Below are 26138 nucleotides of genomic sequence, written 5' to 3'. Positions count from 1 at the left end.
TGCGCTCCACAACAGCATGTCTGCAATCAACAACTCAAGGCAACATATCGATGTTAGCGGATTTATTATAGCTTAGATTCACTAGTTAAAGCAGATAGGAATGGCCCCACAAGTAGCCAAGGACAACTCCCAGTATATTTTCAATTACTTTATTGAACAAGTAGGAAGAAATCAAACACAAAATAAGCATATTAATTCACAAGCTGTCAATATCCATAACTCAAGAAATGCAATCAACACGCAGCCTATCAGCCAATCGACTCTACACTCTCATCTCTTGACACCCATTTCACTCGCCAAACCAGACCCCACCTTTTAGTTGCGGATACAGTACTACAGTTGAATGTGAGCATAAACCCCAACTGGACAAAAATAATACATGCACATGTTTTGTTTAATAAATCAATTTTTATTCGATTGATCGATTCAAACACAATGCTAAAAGCATACAATAGTTGCAGCAATGCGCGTGTTTGCATGCATGCATGCTTTTGTAGTTTGCAATCTGTCCATCTTGGACTGCAGTGACATTGGCTGATTTAAATCGGATTTTTGGTCAAGCCTGATTCAGATAGAAGAAAATAATACAAACTACAATACAAACTACTCCACTCATTTGATGTACCGTATTTTCACGACTATAAGGCGCCATTAAAAGTCTTAAATTTTCTCCAAAATGGACAGGACGCCTTATGGTGCGGAGCGTCCTTTGTATGCGCTGAGCTCCAAAATCTGACTGACAGCCGACACGCTGTTTATATAGAGAAAAGGCGGAAGTGACTGTGGCCAGGCATGCGGGAAAGAAGTCAGCCAATCAGGGAAGGGTGGGTGTGTATATATACATATATGGAGAGAGAGAGAGAGAGAGAGAGAGAGAGAGAGAGAGAGAGAGAGAGAGAGAGAGAGAGAGGGAGAGAGAGGGAGAGAGAGAGGACAGGCAAGCTGGGGAGCAGTCCGCCACAATGGGTGAAGGGTGGGCGTGTAAGTGGACGCTAAAGGGACGCCGCAAGCAGGTACCAACACCTGTATAGATTGTGGCAATGTGCATTGTTGCAAAACAACTCCGGTTTTGGTTTCTAAGAACCCCTGAAAATAAATTTGTCAAAGAGACACGCCGACGAAGCTCAGTTCAAACTTAAAGCCACCGGTTATGCTTTTGGCATGCGTGCCCATCTCACAGCAGCGGTGAAAAACCAAGTCAAGCAAATGAACTCTGAGCTTGCCGTTATTCCCGGAGGCTTGACTAAAGAACTCCAACCGCTGGACATCGGCATCAACCGGGCGTTCAAAGTAAAGTTGCGAATGGCATGGGAAAAATGGATGATCAATGGCAAACACAACTTTACAAAGAGTGAGAGGCAGCGCTGGGCGAGTTACGCCACAGTACACAACAACGAGAGGGAACGCGGCGTTTTTGATGGATTACGGTACTTGCACAATTGTTCAATTCTTTCTACACACACACGCGCTGCCACCATGTTTCGCTCTGTTCTTTACTTTCAAATGTGGGAAAGCTTCACACGAGAGAAATGTTGACTTTGCTGTTGCTGCTCCTTCTTTCCGCTCGGCAATGCGTAGCAACTCACACTTTAGCATGTGATACGTTCAATGACAACTGGGATGTGCAGTCCTCCTCTTCTGATACAGAGGATGAGGACTTTGATGGATTTCTGGGTGATGATTGATCGAAAAACGTGAGAACATTGTACGGTGGCTAAATAAAAAAACCCCAACTCAGTTCTGCTTTCGTTGCCTTTTTAAAAACGTGTTTTTAGCTTGTATCTGTATGTCTTGGCATGCTACCGTATGCTTCAAGCTAACATGTTGGCGTGCGCGCATGCATGCCGTATGTTTAAGCTGCCGTACGTTTTACCACTGTAAAACTGTGCCCATTGGTACAGTGCGGTCTGTCTATGTGTAAAATACAGAAATGTCACCCAATAATGAGACTGCGCCCAACCGTACGGTCGTGAAAATACGGTAATTCACTCATTCTAAACCACCACGTTGTTGCGCATGCACTCAAGGTCAATTCTGCCTTGAGTGAATTTGCACAAGGCAAAAACCTCTTACTCTCAATTTGTCTCATTCTATTTTGAGATTTGATCAACCTCATTTGGAACTAATCAAATCTCCCGTTTTTATATGCGACCACTATGCATGCATGGCCCAGTAGCCACGTTAAATCTTCTCATTTGTCAAATCCATACAAATTAGCCACAGAGAGTGCATGTACCGTGGAAAAAGACATTATAAGCGTGTATCAGCCAGAGCAGAACTGTTAACGATATTGGAAAGGTCAGGCTAACTTATACTGAATGCAGGTGGTTGAATAGTTCTGACATGCACTATTCACATCAAGGACAATCATTTTCATTAGGTATTTCATTAGCGATGCCACCTGAAAATAGCTGACCTTATTTTCCAGCTTTCAAATTACGTACAACAACGAGATATGATCACATTTTTGTTGGAAAAAAAATATTCCATGTTCTCCATCCATCCATCCATTCATGCATCCTCGACAGCACTTATCCTATTCAGGGTCATGGGGTGCTGGAGCCTATTCCAACTGACTTTGGGTGAAAGGCGGTCTCCATCCTGATCTGGTCACTAGTCAGTTGCAGGGAACAGATGGAGACGAACCACCATTTCCACTCACATCCACATTGTTACCGAGTCGGAACTGACCTCATGTTGCCTGCACACTCAGGCGAGTGTACTGCCACACCATTCACGACACCAGATACACTCTCTGTGTAAATTAATATCTACCTTTACATTGCAACAACATTAAAGAAAGTTCCAGACGGTATTTGGGGAATACACAATTAATCACCAAACATGCTGATAGATTAAGTCATCAAGATATCAACTATATTACCAAAGCACACGTTAAGAGTAAAATACCTTCAGTTAGAGCCTGCCAGGTAGCCAACACACTCAGTCTAGTGACCATTGAGAAACCAACAATGAACACGATCATGTGATTTCGTGTTAAGATTCCAAAACAGATGATTGTCCTGTGCAGAGCTTAAACTTGCCAGAAAGAAGTGACCGCTTTTGAGCATTCCACTCTCATAGACTTCTCTTCCAAAGGATTTGTCACATGTGGTCTATAAATCATTCGGCCGCACTGATGATGTGGCCTGCTGAGTGATTGGCATGCAGTTGGGTGCACTGATCGATATTATATTGAGTGTCCTTAGCCAACGCCGACCACACAAACATGCCACGCCATTGATGCATACGTGTCACAGACCGAGGTGACAAATGAGAAGAAATGTCTGAGTGATGTAGCGTGGCTAAAATAACACCCAGTCAATAACGCTAAATGTAGCAGCGCACACAGACGCGCGCGCTCGCACAAATACAATGGCAATCGATCATTGTGGGGTTTGCAAACAAAGACGTGAATAAATGGGCATTGTTAGAGTTTGTTGATGAACTGGTCAATGCTTTGCCGGCATCCACATAGAGACACGCTAAAAGGAATATAAAAAGCGCTTTAAAATAGCTTTGTCATATTTTTGGTGGAATTATTTTTCTCTCCATTTTACTTTTTAAAAATAAGAACAGGGTCTATCAATTGAACATCTAGTTTTATGGGTTGTAATGCCGACAAAGAAATCCATTAACCTGTCATGATTTTAGCATTGCGCTGTAGTTGACACAGGGGTTCATCCACTTCCAGTCATGAACAATCCCAGCGGAAGGCGGTCTCCAAGTCACCACTTCACAGATCAAGATTGAGAAAGTACGTCATGCTCCATGAAAATAGAACCCGTAATGTCAACATTTAAACGTGTGCTACCTGCATATGCCATATGCTTGGTTTCAGTCTGGACAAACAAAATAAATATACTGAAAGTGCTTCGAAAACAAATCACTCAATGGCCACTGGCAAAAAAAATAAATAAAAATAAGCACAGACATACAGCTTGTTTTCATGCAACATACATGTACAACATAACAAAGGCAAACTGTCACCATTTTGTTTTGTTACCGCTCTGGATTTTATGTTTCTCCCATTGCAATTTCCATGGAGTGTTGGTGGGTGGAGTCTCCTGTGTTACATCTGTAGGCAATTGTCATCAGTAAATGCAGTAAAGATGGAGGGAGGATGCTGTTATTGTTGTTATGTATGCTTGTCGTCAATGTATTTTGCTACTTTCATGCTTGTCCCTCACTAGTTCCATTTGTGGTTACTTTTTGTCACTCGTTTTGCTAACAAGTCCTCCTAGGATTTTATCTTTTATATTGTTGCCTCGCAGAGGTTTTTGGTTTTGTGGAAATATGCAAAAACAGATTTGTTGTCATTATTTGCTTTTGGATTCACAATCAGTGTTCTTACATAAACAGGTATGACTGGGCTGATAAAGAGCAAATCACACCCTTCACACGTGTGTTATTCCCTAATTTCTGTGTAACTCGTCTTCCTCTTCAAATAAGAAAAAAAGTCTTACTCTTCTGCTGGGATTTCATGCAAACCTTTGTGCAAACCCCTATTTGATCTTGTTCTGTGTACCGGTAATTTAATCTTCATATTAGATGACATATTATGAAATGTAGATAGTTTTCCTTAATTTGACATTGTATTTTCAATGCAAATTTTGCATTTCAAGATTGTTTTTTTTTGTTTGGCAAAAAATGCTGAAAAAAACATTTCTTAGAAACAAGTGCTTTGTTTGCAGTGTACAACCCAAGGCATGTCTATGGGTACACTTACGACTGGCTCATTAGTTAAATTATTGGGTCAGACTCTTTGTTGTTTTTTTTCTTCAATAAAAAAAATGACGCTTGTCAAAACAAAATGACTCTTCCGTGAGCCAATGTTTTGTTTTGTGTTTCAGCGTCATAAGTGGCGCACACTTCAACGTGGTTTTTCGTTTCACCTTTTCTGTGCATGCTTTGGAAGTGACCAAAATAACCTTTACGGTTAATGATTATGGCACAATTTGAATGTGGATGAATGGTAGTGGGAGATTTATTGAAGCACCAAGGGGTTTTGTCGCTCTCGACTTAATTGCCATGTTGTCAGCTGTACACCTGCTTTGCCTCCTCATTAAGCCAGTTCATTCAGATTGACAGCCACCTCCTCGTCCACTCACAAGCATCCTGTCAGGTTGAAAAAGAGACAGCTGTTTGAAGAAAAAAAAACAGTTTGAGAAGAAATAGATAAAGTAATTCAACCTCGTTTTTAGTGGTTCTGCACCCTTGCAGACAAATACACGTATCAATAGATGCAAAGTGCTGAAAGGAGCTTCTTTTTCAAGGCCGAACGATCCAGAGGGAACAGCTGTACCTCCTATCAGTGAGACATCTCTTTCAGATCAGGTAATGTCTAATTAAGTCTCTGTGAATATTATCGCAGTACATTTCACTTAAATTGCCTGGCGAACATCCCCTTCATTAAAAGCGAATGTTGAAAAAATAAATTAGATGATTTATTGATTTTCCCTCCCGATTTTCTCTTTGCGTTGCAGTCAAGTGAGTGTTGACTGTTATCACACCACGACTGTACAGTGTAACCTCATTCCACTAAGAAGTCAGTCCAGTTTAGAATAGTCAACCTGCACTTTGTCACACCAGCTTGCAGCGCTTGGTATTGACAGAAGATGATATGCAGTTCTAATACAAAAGTTGCCACGTTATGAGTCCATCATTCTCCTATGCAAGTTTTAATAAACAAATGCTTTGACATGACAATAGTCACACTCTTATTGCAACTTTTACCTTAAAGTATGTTTCCTGTAAAAGAATGTAAGTTGATTGAATTTACAGAATGCAAAATTTAAGATTAAAACCTATTTACTGGATGTGTAGGCATTATGAGAAGATACCCCTCCCCTGAAGCTTTTTAGACCGTGGACACTATATGTGATTTGTGTCACTTTTCCCAAACTGAAAAGCATTCTCTTTGTCACAGGCAGCCCTGCAGTGCGAATGTATTACTAAAATTGAGTTATTCTTTGCACATGTGCTCGTGTATGCATGTGCGTGTGCATATGCGTGGGTGTGGAAGTATTCTCTTGCAGCACAACGGTGACCTGGAACGTAGGGCGAGATGGCGAATTGACAGCATATAGTCTGCCGTGTAACTCTGACTGACGATTTTGTGACCACGGCAACCTCCCACTACACTCTGGTCACGCATTTGTGTTAACAGCTGTCATTTCTAGCTAAATCCAACAACATGCATTCAACCTAACTGCATACAATTAATCACAGACTGATGGAAAAGAGAGAAAATGGTGACTCGAGATTGATTTTAAAAAAATATGTCGGTTGCTTGATTTTAAAACTCAAAAGTGTCAAAGGCCCTCTGTTAACTTTGTTTCACAGATTATAAAATGATCTTATTTTTTTCTTTTCGTCCCATTGCAGCTTGTTGTAGACTCACTCTCTCCCACTCTTATGGAACAAATCCCTACTAATCTAAGGATAAGGGACAGCAGCCACATATCACAATGGCTTTCTACAAAATCAGGTCAAAAGTGTGCAGACAAGCAAAAGACCATTATTGTACATGGAGTACGCAGGGTACACCGAGGCACGGGCATTCGAGTCACAGACCAAGCTCTTAAAATCTTTAAAACAATGCAGACAAAAGACAAGTGACATCAAAGGATGGACTGAGGTCTTATTATTTTGTCAATGGTCAAGCATGTGCACACACAGCAGTATAATGATAAGTCTCTGAAAATTGTCCTTTTTTTCATGTCCCACATATACTAGACTCAAAACTATGTTGGAAGCCACATACACATCGATAACGTAAAAAGAAAAATAGCCAAAACTATAGGGATCCTCTACAAAACCAAGGAAGTGCTAAATAAGAGATCTTTGTACACATTATATTCTTCATTATTATTACCATATATGACCTACTGTGTGGAAATGTGGGGAAATGCCTGCAAAACAAACATACTCCCTATTCTAAAACTACAAAAAAAGCAATTAGAATTATTAATAGATCAAAATATACGGAACCCACAAATCCACTATTTATCAAATTAAATACGATGACATTTTATGACCTGGTTGACTTTAAAATCTCCCAATTAATGTACAAAGCACACAATAATCTGCTCTGCCAAAACATTCAGAAGTTTGTTGATATTCGAGAAAGCATTTAAGAGGTACCAACTTGTTCAAAAAACTCAAAACAAGAGCAAACATCAAGCAAAGAAGTGTATCTATCAAAGGTGTTAATCTGTGGAATCATTTCGAAACTGACCTGAAAATGAGTAAATCGCTTGCTGAGTTCAAAAACAAATTCAAAAAAATAGTACAAACAACCTACATCAATCAGAGTTAAAATGATCAATTCTAAACATTAAATATAATGATAAATCAGAACTAAATTGATAAATAGAGAAAGGTATTGAAATATCCATTATGAATACAAGAGAAAATGGACACATGAGTGCCAGGGTGTGGATGTATATAATCCCGATACAAACCAAAAGTTGTAAAAATATCACGGTTAAGGGTAAAGTATGAGCTTTAATGGAGACTTCTTTCTTCTTACTTTGTTTCTTTTCTGATTGATATAAAAATGATTTATTAGATATAAACACCTAACACGGGGTAGGACTAGATACGTTTTTTTTTACTTCTTCCTACTCCCTTGAAAATAATAACTGTGTTGAATGATGACTGACTTCTCTTTCTTTTTTACTATTTTATTTACTTTATTTTCTGTCAAATTATTACTGTATATGTTTTATTTTCAATAAACAAACCAAACCAAATACTGCTCTTCAACAAACCCAATTTAATCAAGTTACGACCTTGTGTTAAACAAATAAAAACAAGACACTATGATTTGTAAATCCCCTTATATTTAATTGAATACACTACAAAGAATAGATATTTAATTTAATCAAACCGATAAACATGATTGTTTTTTTTTGCAAATAATCGTTAATTTAGAATTTTATGGCTGTAACACATTCCAAAAAAGATTAAACAGGGTCATGTTATATCATCTTGTCTTTGAACAACATTCAATAAACATTTGGGAACTGAGGACACTAATTGTTGAAGCTCTGTAGGTGGAATTCATTCACATTCTTGCTTAATGTACACTTCAGCTGTTCAACTGTCTGGGATATCCGTTGTCGTATTTTGACCGACATAACGCGCCACATACTTTCAATTGGAGACAGGTCGGCAAGGCTAGTACCAGTACCGGTTCACTAGGAAGCCACCCTGTTGTAGCATGTGCAGAATGTGGTTTGGCATTGTCTTACTGAAGTAAGCAGGAGCATCCATGAAAAAAAAAAAAAAACGGTAGGACGGCAGCATATGTTTCTCCAAAACCTATATGTCTTCACAGATGTTAAGTTACCGATGCCACTGGCACTAACAGAGCCACATACCATCTCAGATGCTGGCTTTGACCTTTGGCATCTATAATGTTGATTTTCCTTTCTGCCCTGAGGACACAACATCCACAATTTCCAAAAACAATTTCAAATGTGGACTCGTCCGACCACAGAACACTTTACAACAGGTCATCTGAGATGAGCTCGGGCCCAGAGAAAAAAGAAACTGTCGACTTCAAGCCACATTGTCCGTGAATGACAGGACTGGCACATAGAGAAAGAGACCCATCACACGGTAACTGTATGTTATTTACTGGATGTGACAATCACCATCTCTAGGGTAAAAGCATATTAAATATTGTTTATGTGTGTGTGTGCGTGTGCGTGTGCGTGTGCGTGTGTGTGTGTGTGTGTGAGAGAGAGAGAGAGAGGAGAGTAGTTAGAACTACATTTAAATCTCCTGAGTCCGACCTCAACCGCATAGCTGACACACAGACACTTTGTCGCCCGTTGAAATAATTTAGGACTCATTTGAGTGCCACTGGGACAGTCAAAGCTTTATTTTCGTCATTCATCACTGCCCCGCGCACCAGGCTGCTGGATAGCATGAGGTGAGGAAGGTAACTCGCAGCCACGTTAGCAGGAAGCAGTTAGAAAAGGAGCAGAAAGAAAGATCGTTCTAAGCTGCCTCTCACAACCATGGTAAGAACCACATATCATGTTGTTAAGCTTGTGAGAGCCAATTGTGATTGCTTTTCAAGTGCATGAATGTGACAGGTGCTCTCTGAGTCATGAGAACTGAAACCGAAGCCAATAGCCAATTGGTGTAATGGGCAATCTGCAGCACACACTGCAGTGACCCCCAGCACTGAGTAGGAGGAGAAGACTAACCTATTAACAAAGAGTGGGAAGCTCCAGGCCCACCCTATCACACAAGGCCACACTTAATTAGACTGTTTGTTTAGCAGGCACTAATGGGAAGATTGCAAATGGTGGGGCAAATGGCGGATGCCAATTGCTCTCCTTGAAACTTGTCAGCTGAAAGTCATGTGGCCAAGGATGAGGCTGAGGACATTTTGTGTTTGGGGCTTTAATGTTCTGGTCATGGTAGTTGCTGAGGAGCTGGACAGATGGTAGTTGCTGAAGAGCAAAGGATTAAACTCAATAAAAGGGGAAAGTGAGTAACAATGTGCAAACAATGCACAAACAAGCGCGTCCATCCTTAAATTAAGATACAGACATTTGAGGTTCCTGGAGGTTAACTTGGCAAATAGATGGAGGTTGCCAATTTAATTCTCCCCCACTCCACTGTGGGTGTTATGTTCAAGTGGAATCTTTAATATAGAAATACTTGATCTAAATAATCCTTAGGCATGTTTTTATCCACCCGAAGTCTGAGGGCTCTGATGTAGAAACATTTATGTGCATGACCTCCTCTAAGACACCAAAAGTTTCAGGAAGCCATTTGTCCAAGTGGCTTACATTTCACAGAGCCGTTTATTTAAAGGTTTGTTACACCCCCACACTCCCACTCCCCTGTTTCTAAATGATCATATGCCGCGATGGCATTTAAAGATGTTTTGCACAGCTAAGGAATTTGTTGAGCTGTTGGTGGTTTTACAAACAACCAGAAGTTGAATCCGTGGCTACAAGAGCAATGTTTTGAACGTGCACCCAGGACGAGGAGAAAATGTTGTGATCATTGGTATGGTTTCCAGCACCTACCGAAATTTCAAAAGAGAACCTCAACGTTGTACCTGTGCTCCTTTGATTTAGGTACAACTTAAGAGGTGCATCGAACCTTTTGCTTGCATTACGACAAAACACTGGATGTCATGACAATGTATTTATTTTAAAGTACAATACGGAGTCCATTTTTTTCTTTCATTTGGGGAGGCTGGAATTCATGAATGGCATTTCAATTCGTTTCAATGATGACGTTAAAGTATTGAAAATAATTTGAAATATGAGTGTTTTTAGTTAAGACTGTGCTCGCAGAACTAATTCAACTCATCTCAAGGCACTGCTGTAGTTGGTAAAGTCAGTATCAATAGTATGGTTCATCAAGATTATAATACTCACATGAAATTTTACCCAATTAGAAATACCTTCAAAAATATGGCACCCATTTTTACCATCAAACCGACACCTATTCAGACCCTTTCTCACGTCTCCTTAATTAAAGGGGAGAAATTGGATACGGACCTACGAGCACAATTCAGAGAGAAGGAACCTGGGGAATGGGGTGTGAGTTGTTAGACTTAAATATTCTGGCACTGGATATGAGAAGTGAGGCCTTGTCACTTGAAGAAATGTTGGAGGATGCCAAGGTTAGCGGTGAGGTCAGACTGGATGAGACAGTTGAAGTGTGACCAACGGAATCCAAAATCCAGCATGTGCGCTGGGGCTAATCCGCTGCTGATTTTTATTGAACGCTGCTCTTTCCTCCTCCTCCATCACTCCTGAAGGGCGGAAGCGTGTGGATGTTTATCCACCAATTCATTTATTCATCTGTCGTGCCACAGGTCAGAGGCATGTTTCATAAATGGATCTTTTGCATAACACAGCAAATTGAGAACTTTTTGGATGAAGAAGCAGCAGTTAATAATAATAATAATAATTATTACACGTCTTCGTTTCGAATCTGATGAATGAAAACGGCGAAGCGAACACGTTTTTTTGGTCTTGTCGATTGGGTGCTGCTTTTAAGCTCGTGCCGCGTTCTCCAGGACGTAAGTGAATAAAGTTTAAATCATTCACAATTACAGTAAAACGCACGGCAATAAAAACTCACTTACACGTTGTCGCTTAAAATCTGATGATCGAAAAAAGCGAAGTGAAAACTTGTTTCAGCGTTGTGTCTTTTCCGTCGCATCGGGTGGGCGTTGCGTGTATTTAAGCTCCCGCGGCATAACACCTCCATCCGGGTTACGGGTATTGAAATTTCCGCTTACACAAGTTCCGGTCAAAATGTGAATGCATAGGTTTTTATTCCGGGTGAAGGATATTCCTTTCCATAGAATTCCAGGGATGGGAATATTTACTGTACATGTTTTAATTTTTTTCAAAACCATCACACTGCCTTGTAAGTACATGTATGTTGGACAAGGCGTGTGCAGGAATCGTAAAAAAGAAAAGCTCAAACGCCTCGTGACGCTAAGGCATTGTGAGCTGGGTGAAAATTGATGGGAAAATAATTGCCCACCCCTGGTCTAGAGTGCAGCCAGTGCAAGAAACAAAGCTTTATTGAGTTCTCTCGATAAACACAGGTGAGCTGAAGTTTAAAATAAATGGCAAGTGCATATTCTATTTGGCTCGTATATTTCTAGATTCACCAGGCAATGTGGATTTAAAAAAAATAAGTTAATTTACAACAATGATGCAAAAATATATGGATTTGAGGTTCCTCTTAAACAATCTTCATTAGCGAAGCCTACACAAGCCCAAACAAATCTTTTCTCAAGCGTCGAACTTTTGTCTGCGGTGTCATTATCCTACTCTGGCCAGAATACTGGGTCAAGCTAGGTGGGCCAGCTGTGCCAATCAGAATGTCATGTGCGTGCATGTGTGTGGCTTCAACAGACTTCTCCATCTCCAAACATTACACAGAGTGACATATCGTGTGCTGCGAGGATGTAGAGATGGGCGGATGGTTGGTCACTAGCTCGCAAGCTCTTTAAAAACCATGCAAGAGATGCTGCCAGTGGGCTTCTTGACGGATTTCCAGCATATTACGATTGACAACCGAGGCCAAAAGGTGGTTTGCCATCAGCGTCGGGTCAGCCAAATGGAAGTTATTCCCGGCAGGCAATGTAACACATGCCTGGAAGGCAACAAAGGGTGTGTTTGTCTGCTAAACTAACAGCCCCACAACAACACGAGCCTCGTCCTCACACCCTCTGGGGTTGCTGGCTGCCCTTCTGCTTCATCTCCATGTTCACACAAACACACGCGGGCCGCAATGCACACAATCACATGACATGCACGTCCAAGAGCTATGGCATATCGAGAAAGTTTCACTGGGGGAGGCACAGTATCACGCAGGCTGAATGAGCAAAAAGCTATGTGACACAATTTTATTCGATGTATTTTGTTTCAATATAACCTTGGATGCAATTCCTCCTGACAAATTAAAGCAATCCATTTCGAAAAATGTGAATGATGTGGGTTGTAACCAACGTGAGTCCCTTACTGCGAAAACTGTACTTGTACTCTAGTACTTAATATTTGGCTGAAGAAAATTCCAATAACCAATTAATCAACTGATTTTATATATATATATATATATATATATATATATATAGTATGTGATTTTTTTAAATTGATCTACTGGAACAAAGCGGAGATGGGCGAGATGCGATAACATGGCTCTGTTGGAATGCTACTACTCAAGCAACCCTAGTCAGAGGGGTTACATGCAGAGAATGTGGGCTACATGGTTACTTCGAAACCCACAGTCACGGTTGACCGCGAAACAACTAGTAGCTCAGTGTTCCAACATCCACAAACGGCAACTGCTGTCACAACTTGAGATTGATGAGGTACAACGCAGGTTCCATGGTGAAGGGCCCCAGGCTGCCAGATCAGAGGAGGAGGTCATACAAGAGATTAGGACGCAAGCCCCAATGAATGCAGATGATGAGATTGGGTGGCCAGCCCCAATGAATGAAATGCTGAGCGAGGCAGCAACTGACCTGAAAGCTAAGATCATGGCGAGAATAAAATCTGGGCAACCTAGAAACCGATTACAACGGCTATGTGAAGTACCATCTGCAAGTCTCGTAGAAAGTGTGAATACAGCACTGAGGGTGATCCCTACCGTAACGATCACAGAAACCAATGAGCTGATATACGCTTCAGCATCAGTGATCCTGGAGACTCTGGGCTATAAGAGCAACCATGGAAGCCATGAGATAAGTTACCCACCATGGAAAAGACGGTTGGAGGCTAAGATCAAGGCGGCCCGGAAAGATGTGAGTCAATTGACGGGGGCCCAGAGAGGTGTGATGAAAAGGCCGATACCCGGGAGGTACATCCAGATGACCATACCTGAAGCACTCGAAACTGCCAAACAAAGGCTCCAAGCCTTGTCCAGTCGCCTAAAGCGGTACACGAAAGAGAATGAGGCCAGACGAATAAACAGGCTGTTCGCAACACAACCTGCGAAAGTGTACGCTCAGTGGCAGGGTCCTAACAACAGAGCTGACCCACCAAGACTGGAAACTGAAAGGTACTGGAAAGGAATGTGGGAGAAGGAGGTTGCACATAACAGCAGTGCACAATGGCTGGTGACCCTGAGAGAGGAGCACAGCAACCTCCCTGAACAGAACCCGGTTACCATAACAGTGGCAGACATACAGGAAAGAGTCTCAGATATGAAGAACTGGACAGCACCAGGCCCGGACATGGTACACACCTACTGGCTAAAGAAACTCACAGCACTCCATGAGCGCCTAGCAGTACAAATGAACCAGCTGCTGAGGGATGGGACTCACCCAGAATGGGTAACCAAAGGGCGAACGATCCTGATCATGAAGGATCCCTCGAAGGGTGCAGCCCCATCCAACTATCGGCCAATAACCTGTCTCTCCACAACATGGAAGCTCATGTCAGGCATCATTGCGGCTAAGATAAGTGGACACATGGATCAATACATGAGCGAAGCACAGAAGGGCATTGGTAGAGATACCCGAGGAGCCAAACATCAGCTCCTGGTTGACAGAACAGTCGCACAAGACTGCAGGTCCCGACGTACCAACCTGTGCACAGCTTGGATTGATTACAAGAAAGCCTATGACTCGATGCCACATACATGGATCACTGAATGCTTGGAGTTGTATAAGGTGAACAGGACCCTAAGAGCCTTCGTTGCGAACTCGATAAGGATGTGGAAACCCACACTTGAAGCCAATGGCAAGCCCCTTACCCAAGTGTCCATCAAATGTGGCATATACCAATGTGATGCACTCTCCCCACTGCTGTTCTGCATAAAACTGAACCCCATAAGCCAAGTAATCACCAATACAGGCTATGGATACCGCCTCAGAAATTGAGCTACAATCAGTCACCTCCTCTACATGGATGACATAAAGCTGTATGCTAAGAGCGAAAGGGACATAGATTCCCTGATCCACACAACCAGGACCTACAGCAGCGACATCGGGATGTCATTCGGGCTTGAGAAATGTAGTCGGATGGTGACTAAGAGAGGAAAGGTAGTCCGCACTGAAGGGGTCTCACTCCCTGAAGGAACAATAGCAGACATTGAGGACAGCTACAAGTACCTTGGTATACCACAAGCCAATGGCAACCTCGAACTGGCAACAAGGAAAGCGGCTACGGCCAAATACCTCCAGCAAGTGAGGCAAGTCCTAAGAAGCCAGCTCAATGGCAAGAATAAGACCCGGGCAATAAACAGCTATGCCTTGCCAGTGATCAGATACCCTGCAGGAATGATAAGGTGGCCAAAGGAAGAGATTCAGACCACGGACGTTAAGACCCGAAAGCTCTTAGGGTTCCATCCCAAATCCAGCACCCTGAGACTGTTCGCAAGCCGAAAGGAAGGAGGCCGGGGACTAGTGAGTGTGAGACCCACTGTCCAGGATGAAACATCCAAGCTCCATGAATACATCAAGGAGAAGGCTCCAACGGATGATGTACTCAGAGAATGTCTCAGACAATGGGGAACAGAAGATGAGGTGCTGGAAGAGGGACCATCATGGGAGGACAAGCCCATACACGGGATGTACCACCGGACCATAACTGAAGTGGCCGATCTCAAGAAGTCCTATCAGTGGCTAGAGAGGGCTGGCCTGAAGGACAGCACAGAGGCACTTGAGCACCGGAGCCATCGAGGCCCAGATATACCACACCAGACAAGACCCAAGGTGTAGGTTGTGCAAAGAGGCACCTGAGACGATCCAACACATAACTGCAGGGTGTAAGATGCTGGCAGGGAAAGCCTACATGGAACGCCATAACCAGGTTGCTGGCATAGTCTACCGAAACATCTGTGCGGAGTATGAACAGGAAACACCAAGGTCAAAATGGGAAACACCTCCGAAGGTGGTGGAGAATGACAGAGCGAAGATCCTGTGGGACTTCCAGATCCAGACTGACAAGATGGTAATGGCGAACCAACCAGATATCGTGATCATAGATAAAGGGCAGAGGAAAGCCGTTGCAGTGGATGTAGCGGTCCCAAGTGATGGAAACATCAGGAAGAAGGAACATGAGAAACTCGAGAAATACCAAGGGCTCAGAGAGGAGCTGGAGAGAGCCTGGAAGGTAAAGGTGACAGTCGTGCCTGTGGTGGTCGGAGCACTAGGGGCAGTGACCCCCAAACTAGATGAGTGGTTGCAACAGATCCCGGGAACAACATCGGACATCTCAGTCCAGAAATGTGCAGTGCTGGGAACAGCAAGGATACTGCGCAGAACCCTCAAGCTTCCTGGCCTCTGGTAGAGGACCCGAGCTGAATGAGGGACGGACACCACCCGAGGGGTGAGATGAGGATTTTTTATATATATATATAAAATTTGTAATATTATTATTATTCCGGAGGAGGTGGGCAACAGAAGGATGCTAACTATGCTAAAAGCTATGATGGCCAGTCCCTCCCACGCCCTTCAGCCCGCCCTGACAGCACTTGGTAGCTCCTTCAGCCAGAGACTGTTACACCCGCGCTGCAAGAAGGAGAGATACCGACGCTCGTTCCTACCGACTGCTGTCAGGCTGATGAATAAAAAAATAACAATCATAATAATAATAATAATTCAATGATGTGAAGGAAAATTGTAAATAGTACTGCGATTTATCCATTTGTGTTCATATTGTATTTAATTGAAAGATGTTTGTTGTTTTTTTTTCTCTTTCTCCTTTCTTCTTTCTACATACATTCTTGCTGCTGGAGGCTGTAAATTTCCCCAGTGTGGGACGAATAAAGGATATCTTATCTTATCTTATGTATTATTATTTATAATTAAATAATTGTGTGTGTGTGTGTGTGTGTGTGTGTGTGTGTGTGTGTGTGTGTGTGTGTGTGTGTGTGTGTGTGTGTGTGTGTGTGTGTGTGTGTGTGTGAGTGTACATACACATATAAGATAAGAAAAACATTTATTAGTCTCGCAATGGAGAAATTCCCAATTCACAGCAGCAAAGTTATGAAAGGAAGAAGTAGAACAACAAAATATAGGAGCTGCTGGAAAGGTAGCCACTCATGCGGCGCCATTTTGAAGTCAAAATAACAAAAACAACACAACACAACACATAGGACACAGACAGTCGTGCAATCTTCACCACTTTTCTGCATACACTTTGTTGTCTGAAGCAGTTATAGATGAAAGAGGACAGGATCAAAGTGTCCTTTCACCAGTGGATCAGAGATGTCATGCTGAAAATGTGCACACGTCTGCTACAAGCTAAGTTTTGAAAGCAAACACGAACCATTGACGAAAAGAGATGAGTTCACTTCTCCTGTCCCATGTACCGCTTCAAAATCCAAGCTGCAACTCCCAGTTCCAAATCCGCATCAGCGCTCCGCACTAACGCTCCTTTCTTCTCATCGTCGGCTCCTCAAGCCTTATATCCATCCAGCCGCAGACTGTCCATCAGCACCGACCTTTTCGCTGAACAAAGCGGGGCTGTGAAAATGCTTCCTATTCAGGCGCAAGACACAAGCACCGTGGGGATGTCCAGCAACGATAGTCAAATGGCGCCGACATTCCTCCCAATCAAGAAATCAGTGCTGGTACGTGTGTGCTGTCGAGAAGGCGCAACCACCAAGCACAGAGTCTCCTCCTTGATGAATGTCGTGGCCAAAAAATGCTGAAAAAGTCCACATCAGGTCCACGACGTAACAACAAACACAAAGTGACAAAACAAACACAAAAGCAACAAAAAAAGCTAGGCTCATGAGAACACTTGCTTACGGCTGCCTACTCGGGCGCCATCTCTACTTCATATACCTACATATACCTGTAAAGACAAGAAACCAGACCCAATGACTCCACCTTTTTGTGCAAAAGTCTATTATTATTTGTGGTTTTGGTTAGATTGGGTGTAAATGTCATGTATAACAAAGAATACTTCCGCTCCTGTATCATTCTTGCTTCATTCTTATTCAAAGAAAAAACATGATTAACAGTAATGGGATTATTGATTATAAACATTTTTCAATATCTTGGTTTATGTCAGCAACTAATCTTTTTTTACGCGCTTGAGCACTACCGATACAAGTTCCTGAAGGTAAGAAACGTCATCTATCAGACATAATGTTAAAAGAAAAGTCCTACAAATGGCCGACAATGACCCACAACCATGTACCACCATACGCAATGGCTGACAAAGTTCAAAATACCAAAATTGTAGCATCACACACTGCAGTGCATTAAATCAACAGGTGATAATGTAAGCTTTTACACAGCGTGTGTTTTCGTCTCATTGACAGTGAAGCTAGGTCGGCTGGGGGCAGCAAAACTGGAGATAAATAGATGGTTCGCTTTTGTGCTTCGATGCAGCTCTTTGCTTGGCTCCATGCTGCTCGGGCTGATGTACTGTATATGTGCGTGTGTCATACATATGTCTTGTGCAAATGGATGGAAGCAAGCCAACATGCATTGTAAGAAATAGTAGAGGTCTTGGAAAGCCTGCATGCAGAACTTGGCCACACGCAAATATTGTGAGTGAATACACGTTCACAACGACACATTCACAAACGTATACCGGTAATCCTGCTGGAAATGAGGGATGGAGCTCTCCTCTGAAACAAAAGATCCAGTACAGTGCACAGACTTGGCATTGACCACAATGTGTCTGGTCGCATTATACATACTGTTGTGGCACTGCATGCCAGTTTTCCTGAGCAAAAAAAAAAAAAAGCATGATGAATTACACCATCTCTGGCGTGTGGCTATGAATCAAGCATAAAGAGACTGAATGTACAGCAGGCAGTAATGTCTCTCATTCATTTTGAAGTAAAGCACATGTCAACTGTAAATTCATCACTTTGCTGTATGTTGTATCAGCCCCACCAAACAAAGAAAGTGCATCCTTCTCACAAATAGAAATCAATGCATTCGCGGTGCTCTGATCGATCGGTGGCCGATAATTATTGGTCGATATTTGTGAAAAAAAGCATGAGCGGTGAAACCAGTCAAAGCCTCTGAAGGCCGGTGGATCACCCTATGTATAGAATTGTACAATACTGCTAAGAGACACAATTTTAAAAAAAAGTGAGACGTGTTAGCATTTAAATATGACACACCTTCAGCTCCTGGTAACAGAAGCACAAATAACTTTATAAATGAAATGTATTGCGTCTCGCAATGCACTCTGGGAATCGAGTGGCCAAATCATTTGACACGCCTGTGCAGTGTTGCTGCGTTCTGTTCATTGGCGTCACAAAAACAAAAGGAAAAACAAACAAACAAACAAGGACATATGCTTTGTATTGATAGCACAAGTTTTGGTCTAGACACAAAAGTCAGTCTTGTAAAAAGTCCTTGAGAAATGAGCAGGCTGTGGCTTATTTGCAATCCACACGCATTGGCTTTGCCTTCTCTTGGAACAAGCGTCACCACTGGCAGAAGGCAACCATTAGCAATCGCGTCTCGCTTCGTTTCGCTCATCTCAAACCTTCAATTGCCGCAAAGAGTCTGAGAATGGGTGGCAGTTGCTGCCTGGAGTTTTTGAGTTTGATCGTTGCAGTCATCTCAATAGTCAGTCTCATATTTATCTATTCCCGTATTTACAGTGTAGCAGAACACCCATGATATGACGGCACGACAGATTTCTTCTTCTTCAAGGTTACGTCGGTGTGATCCAGTGTTCAATTGGAAACCTAACTTGAAGTTAGTTGAAGCACTGTCATCTTCCTTCGACAACTTTTATTCTACTAATTGAAATTCATTATTAATTATCCGTTTCATACTCCAGCAGGTTTGGCAACAGGAATATGACAGCCATTTAAACCCAAATGAAATTTCATTGTATTCGGTAATTTGGTTTAATTCTAACTGGAATACAAGGCTCTATGTAAAGACGTGAGTCATGGTTATTTTTGGGTTTAATCTGTATCAGACATTTGCAAGCAGCTGCTATAATTTGGGAATGAGAACATTTTCCGCTTTTTTCCAACATGTTACAGATCACTGAATCATCATTTGTGCATTTTCTGCAATGTCTATTTGAAGCAACGTCTTGTTTTTGAATAAAAGCAGGATGGAAATTTGACAATGTATTTTTAATCCGATGAATCAATTAAAAAAAACAAAAAACTGACAAATCGATTATTTGAGAAAAATCAGTAGTTGTGACTTTAAAATTTAAAATTTTACACCGAATCCACTTGACCAGCATCGGTATTGGTAGCTCACACTCAGGGATTGTCACGTCCCAGGGTTGCCAGCAGGGGGCAGGCTTTCTGCCCGCCGTTTACACACCTGTCACCCATTGCGGAGTAATTGCTCAGCCTTTATTTGGACGCTCTGGCAGTCTACTCACTGCCGGAGAATTCCACGCCGTGCCAAAATTTCTCTCGCCCAATTCCTACTCGTATTGATTCATTGCCTCTTAGCCTTGTGGCTGTTATTGCGCGTCGTTGTTCCTCTTGCGAGTGAAATTTATATTCATTATCTAATCTGACCCTCCTTGCTATCTTTTTCCGCAAGCGTTTTCTGTTGTCCTTTTTATGTTATCCCTGGTCCCTATTTTGACCAGCGCTTTTTGTTATTCTCCCTGTTGGGTTATTTTGTGTTCGTATTAAAGACTCCTTTTGTTATTTGACAAACCTCTTTCTGTGTCTGCTATTTCGGGGATCCACTTCCTTATTCTGTTGTGCACAGAGCGATCATTCTATCGCTTCGGGCACAACGTGACAAGGATGATCGGTAGCAGCAGCTTAAAACCTGGGTCGGAACATCCCTGCAACGCTTAAGAAAAGAGAAAACTGTGTGCAAAACATCTCTTGTGTATAAGAAAACGAATATATCAAGTTTTTCATAAACAAATTGGGGCAAAACTGTAACCAATGCTGCTATTCAACGCATCAACTAAAGAGACTACACACAAATCTAAACGGATGCTCGTCAGCAACTTGTAAATAAACTTCTTCAATCTTTTTGGACAACGCCCCTCTTTCATCTTTAAATAGAACAACACACTGTAATGATGTATAAGAAAACTATGGATTAATTAAATACTAGCCCCGTGTTTGACTAACCGAGCAGACTTGAATGTGTGTGTGTGTGTGTGTGCGTGTGTGTGTGTGTGCGGCATCTGTACTACTAATGAAACCTTCAGTTGACAAGAAAGACACTGTAAAAATATCATGCACAGAGGGAGGCTTTAATTCGGCCTCACTCGCCTGTAGCAAACACCAGCTAGCTAGCCTAGCACAAGCATGACAACAAATTGATAAATATGAGCACCCAGGAAGCACGTTCTGTGCCTCCACCAAGGCTGAAAACAAGGTACCTCTAAAATCAATTCAGAAATGGCCACCACTGTGAGCTTGGTATAGAGTGTCAAATTGGTAAGTTGCGATCAATACCAGGGCCGTGTATGTGTAGAGTAAAGCAAACAAACAAACACTTTTTAAATTCTTTTCCATTTTATATCTGTTCGGTGCTTTCGGTTGATTTTCTTTTTCAATCCAATAATGCCAATTATTTGCTGATTAAAATTAATAGATTGGGTGCTTATTTCCTGTTCACATACACGGGCGAGAAGGAAACGGAGGCGTAGCACTTTCAGTGCCTCCAACAAGCATGCGCACATTCATTGTCGCAGGCACTTGCTGCTGTTCCACATATCGTCAATATATGCCTTTTATTACATATGTACTCCACATGCTGACATTCAATAGTCTGTCCAATATGTTTAATGAACGTGAGGGACCTATTGACTCTCTCTGACTGGCCAGAAAAGTGACATGGTGGAGTCAAGAAGGGGCCGTGCTGTGCTCCATTGGCGCAATGCGTAGAAGAAGTGCGGTGCTCTTTTCAGAGAGAGATATACTGCATAACCACTACAGGAAGCATCGGCAGGTCGAGGACATCTAGACCTAGTCATCATTCTGAACCGGAGGTCGCGGGCGATCTCTTCCTTGCACTTGCGATAACTGTGTTTGACTCCAGTAAACTAATCACACTCTAACTAGTCGAATTCTTGACTGATTTTTACATGGATTGCTTTGTCAGAAACATCAGGCATGCAGTTATGATACATGGGTATAGAGATAAAGGCAACACCAAATACTTTTTAATTTAAAAAAAGGGGGTCAGTATAAAAGAACAACAGCAGTGAACTTAAAGTTAAGATGCTTTTGTGTTTTCTTGCTATTACATTATGGAACAGTGTGTCATTGAGTGAAGCTTTGAAAACACTTACGGTCAAAATTGAAACCAAGGCTAATCTTCTCTTCTAGACTGGTATTTTTATATCCAACTCCAGAGGAGACAGTCCCTCACCCACGTTCATCTTTTTGCTATGGCTATCCGTGTCAATGCAAAACAAAAAAATGAGTATTCAATTTAAATGTGCTCTGTCACATTTTTCAAATCTGATTCGAAATTTGAAGATTTTGGTGATCGTGTGATGCAAAAATTATACTTTTTTTTTCCATTGTTACTCAAAACGTGTGGCCACCGCTGTGACCAGGTGCCCAAATTTACTGAGCAATTTGACCTACAGAAGCGAAAACCTGAATAAATCAAGTAAAGGTTTCTGAAGAAAAGAGAACATTTCACGTGACATGCTGTAGTAAAAAATGTAGCCAATTTTTTTACTGTGTTAATACAAAGAGCCACACATACACACACACACACACACACACACACGCACACACACACACACACATACGACCATCACACCATCACACATGCTTGAACGCCACGACAAGCAACAGCCTGAGTGCCCGAACATAAATGAAACCTAAAGACACAAACACACAAAGCTCCCCCCTTACCCGCCCCATTTCCTGCTCCCACCGCTCGCAGTCAACTTGGGACCAGTCTGCTGGCTCTTGGTCGATTGCGATCGACGTATTGGGGCACCCCTGCCTTAAAAACAGAGGTAATTCGCTGACGAGCTAAGCACTTAGCGCCGTTGTATGCGCATGAGCGGTGATTCAGTCCTCTTATTGGTTGCACTCTATGTCAATCAAGTAACGGGATCGGTGATAGGCTGACGTTCGATGTATTAAGCACCGTAGTTTTCATGGCAGCGCCATCACCGAGGCGTTTTCGACAATTGTCGTGTGAAAGCCCGGGAGCCGCATTGAACCAGCCAAAGAGCCGCATGCGGCTCGCGAGCCACGGGTTGGCCACCACTGCTATACAGTATTAAACACTCACTCACACCTCACATTTTGTGTTTGTGTGAGGGGGAAGGTGGTGTCTTACGGCCCTGACGTGTCGACGCTCTGCGCTCACGTTCAGGAGCAAAAATCACAGTAACCAGGTAAAATCAATCTTTGAGTTGCCCGTTATTTTGCAAATTTACAGTATTCACTGTTACTGTGAGTAGAATAGCATTTTTTAGCCAGACGGAAAGCTGACATGGAATAAAATCATGTAAAACAGATGTTTTGGTTTCACATTTTTGCTTCTCTGCAGGTGGATAATTTAGCATTGTTAATAATATGAGCACTCAAATAGACATTGACTACTTTATATAAAAGTAAGCCTCAACCAAACATCTTTTTTTCCTGAGTTTTTGTCACATGTAGAAATAAACCTTTGCACCCGCTGTACTGAGTTCAGTAAAACACGAGAGCTTCTAACCATACAAGTCAAGGTTTAAAAAAAAAAAAAAAACGACGAAAAAACGTTTTCCTCACCTCAGATGTCAAAAGGGTTTTGTGGCTCCTGGTGTTTGTTTGTTTGTTTGTTTGTTTTTTGTTTGTTTGTTTTCTGTGGGAGATGGTCCAAGTGGCTCTTGAAGTACTCAAGGTTGCCAACCCCTGGTTTGTAGTAAAGACTACTGATTCTCATGTAAGATCATTCGGTTTGCTGCGAGAACGTTTTCAAACTTTACTGACAGTAATTGGTCAAAAAATTATAATTCATTCATTACAAATAATTTGTCTTTGTTTCTCAAACTATACAAGTGATGGGGAGATGCACTGATTTGTTTTAAACCAAGTATGATTACAAGTGTTTACATCCGAGTACATGTCGATAAGTACCGATATTTGATCAAGCCATTACATCTTGAAAACGTGTTGGCTTTCAACAAATATTGTTTAAAAACGCAAAACACAAACTTTTCTCAAACATGCCAGATTTCAACACAAAAGAAAAGAACATTACTGGCATTTTTATGTCAGAATGCATGTTTTTCTAATAGTCTGACCACAAGGTATTACAGCGATGTTCTTTTTCTCGTCTCAACAGTAGGGGACACTACATGAAAGGAGTAGAAGAATAAAAAGAGAAACTCGGAGAGGAAGAAGAATGTAGTCTGGTAGATGTAAACCAATAGGAATAGGGAGTCCACAAAACCTGTGTGTTAACCACCGAATAAACTGAGTAAAAAGAAATGCAAGACTCGTTCCTTCGAATTCCTCGGCTAAAAGTGTTGCCATTTTTGTTCAGATGAAGCTACTAAGTATTGGTGCATCACTGCGTGATGGATTGAGACAGGCAGAACAATTAAACACTCTTCTACTGCCACCAGATCATCATTATTTCATTTTGTTTGGTGGTGCACTGTGGAATTTAGAATCTGTGCCTTGGCTCAATAAAAAAAGCACGCAAAGGACTGGATTCGACAGTGGTATTGCCTCGCATTAGTGCTAACAATGCATAAGCAGTGTTCGGAAGGGTCGACCAATTTTCAATCGATCCAGGGTTACTATTCAATTGTCCTTACTGCAAGAAAGTGTAATATTAAAATTAATTCTGAGCCTATCCCAGCTGATTTCGGGAGGGAGGCAGACTACAATCTGGACTGGTCACCAGTCAGTCATTGGGCACACACTGAATGTATGTCTGCCTCTATAGGACACACGAACACACTAGCTGTCTCTCTCTCTCTCTCTCTCTCTCTTTCTCACTCTCTCTCTCTCTCTTTCTCTCTCTCTCACTCCTGTTCAACATCACCGTGTAGGAACCAAAACCACACTGCTTGGACCCCAATAAGGCGAATGTAACACTGCACCATCAATGACTTGCTTTCTGAAATATTCAGTCGGAAAAAAAACTGCACACTGTTTTTTTTTCTCAATTTCAAGTGAATTCAAGTTCATGCTTCACATTTAACTTCATACTTTGAAAAAAATGAACACGAAAGAAAGCCCTCTCTGCTATGAGCTCATTCATACAGAAGAGAACACGTGTTTATACTGTTTGGTCTCTATTTATAGCCAAAGAAAAAAAATGGAGAGCAAATAAAAGCCAGCTCATTACTGCATCCCTCGAATCCTGGCTGCCAACTATTCAGGTGAAGGAGGTATAGAATTCTGGTTATACTTTATTCTGATAATGCTGACAAAAGGCCTTCTTCACCAAAATGATATAAAAACAACAAAGTTCATACATTTAAAAAAATTTGGGAAACTTGCTTTTTGATTAAGTGATGATGCTATACAGTTTCGAGTGAATATTTTCAAGGGAAAAAAAGTTGCTGTCAAATGATGCACTATTACAAGCAAATATATGAGACTCCCACGAATTTTAGGAAAAGCCAACCCGCTTTCCCTTTTCTTCTAGCGTCAAAACGGCATCCCTGCCATCCGTGTGAAAGGAGAAAAAGTGCCGCTGACCCGGTTACGTCAAGACAAAGCGCGCCTACCGTCAACGGCCATGCTCGGTCTCAGCGTGGGTCTCTCCGTGATGCTGTCAGCAGGGTTCTTCCATTCTGCTGGTGTGGTTCGGAGGGTGTGGAAGTTGAAGAAGGAGGAGAAGGAGACGCGCTCTCAGTCGGACGACACTCTTCGCTTGCCGCGACCATTTGTTGTCACAGAAGCCGACAGCCCGTACACACGAGACGGCGAGCGCTGGAGCTCCGCCCTTCCCCCCCTCCCCCCTTCCGCACCTGACAGCCCAGAGCTTGAAAGGTCACGACCGGACGGACACTCTGCGCTCGTTTCTCGCTTTCCATCACTCATTTTTAGTACTCAATATGGGGTGCTGTTGAGTTGTCATACTTTACATTGATGTCTTATATGAAATAATTGATCTCTTTGGTCACGTGCCTGTATTTTTTTTTTTTTTGCATTGGATCACATAGAACAAGAGTTTGAAATATTTTACAACCCAGGTGTCAAACTCAAGGCCTGGGGGTGAGATCCTTTCACCACATCGTTTTAGGTGGCCTGCAAAAGCAAATAATGTGTATCGACTGCATGATTCTTTACTGAAATACAAACTTGCAAATTGTCTTCAACATTGAGAAGTTGCAAACATTTTGTTACCATAAATGTCTGTACTTCTCTGTATTGTGGAACGATGATACATTTAAAATGTTAAATTATGACTGTAGTATTCAATAAACAGCTGAAAGTGGATTGTTTTTGTCGGTTAAGGCACCACTCTCTCCAAAAGTCATCTGGGATACGCCTCAGATCACTGACAACTTTAAGAGGTATGGAAATGAATGGACATACACATACTAATTCTAGTCCCACAATGGACAAAATAGCGAGCATCCAGCCCTGCACATCTCCCCAGAATGTAAATATAATTTCCCCTTTGCATGGAAATTACAGGACAGTCATTATTATCATTTCTCTGCCTTCATGTGTCAGCTCTGCAATTGACTGTGACTGTCACCATGATGAATGCGATGGAAAGGGGATGGAGA

General features: G+C 42.0%; 1 protein-coding gene across 3 annotated transcripts in view; it reads right to left on the bottom strand.

Annotated features, from left to right (window-relative positions):
- The window catches only part of LOC127595351 (sterile alpha motif domain-containing protein 10-like), an 88374-nt gene extending 63095 nt beyond the window's left edge, over positions 1-25279 (bottom strand). For all 3 annotated transcript variants that reach the window (XM_052056856.1, XM_052056858.1, XM_052056857.1), the window contains exon 1: positions 25128-25279. In XM_052056856.1, coding sequence (XP_051912816.1) covers positions 25128-25140 — 13 coding nt within the window. In that variant the 5' untranslated portion in view covers positions 25141-25279. The remainder of the gene's footprint in view (positions 1-25127) is intronic.
- Positions 25280-26138: the final 859 nt, after the last annotated feature.

The sequence above is a fragment of the Hippocampus zosterae genome, chromosome 2 (assembly GCF_025434085.1).
Source record: "Hippocampus zosterae strain Florida chromosome 2, ASM2543408v3, whole genome shotgun sequence".
Lineage (NCBI taxonomy): Eukaryota > Metazoa > Chordata > Actinopteri > Syngnathiformes > Syngnathidae > Hippocampus > Hippocampus zosterae.
Note: the sequence above shows the minus strand (reverse complement) of the source record. Positions and strands in the feature narration are given on the sequence as shown.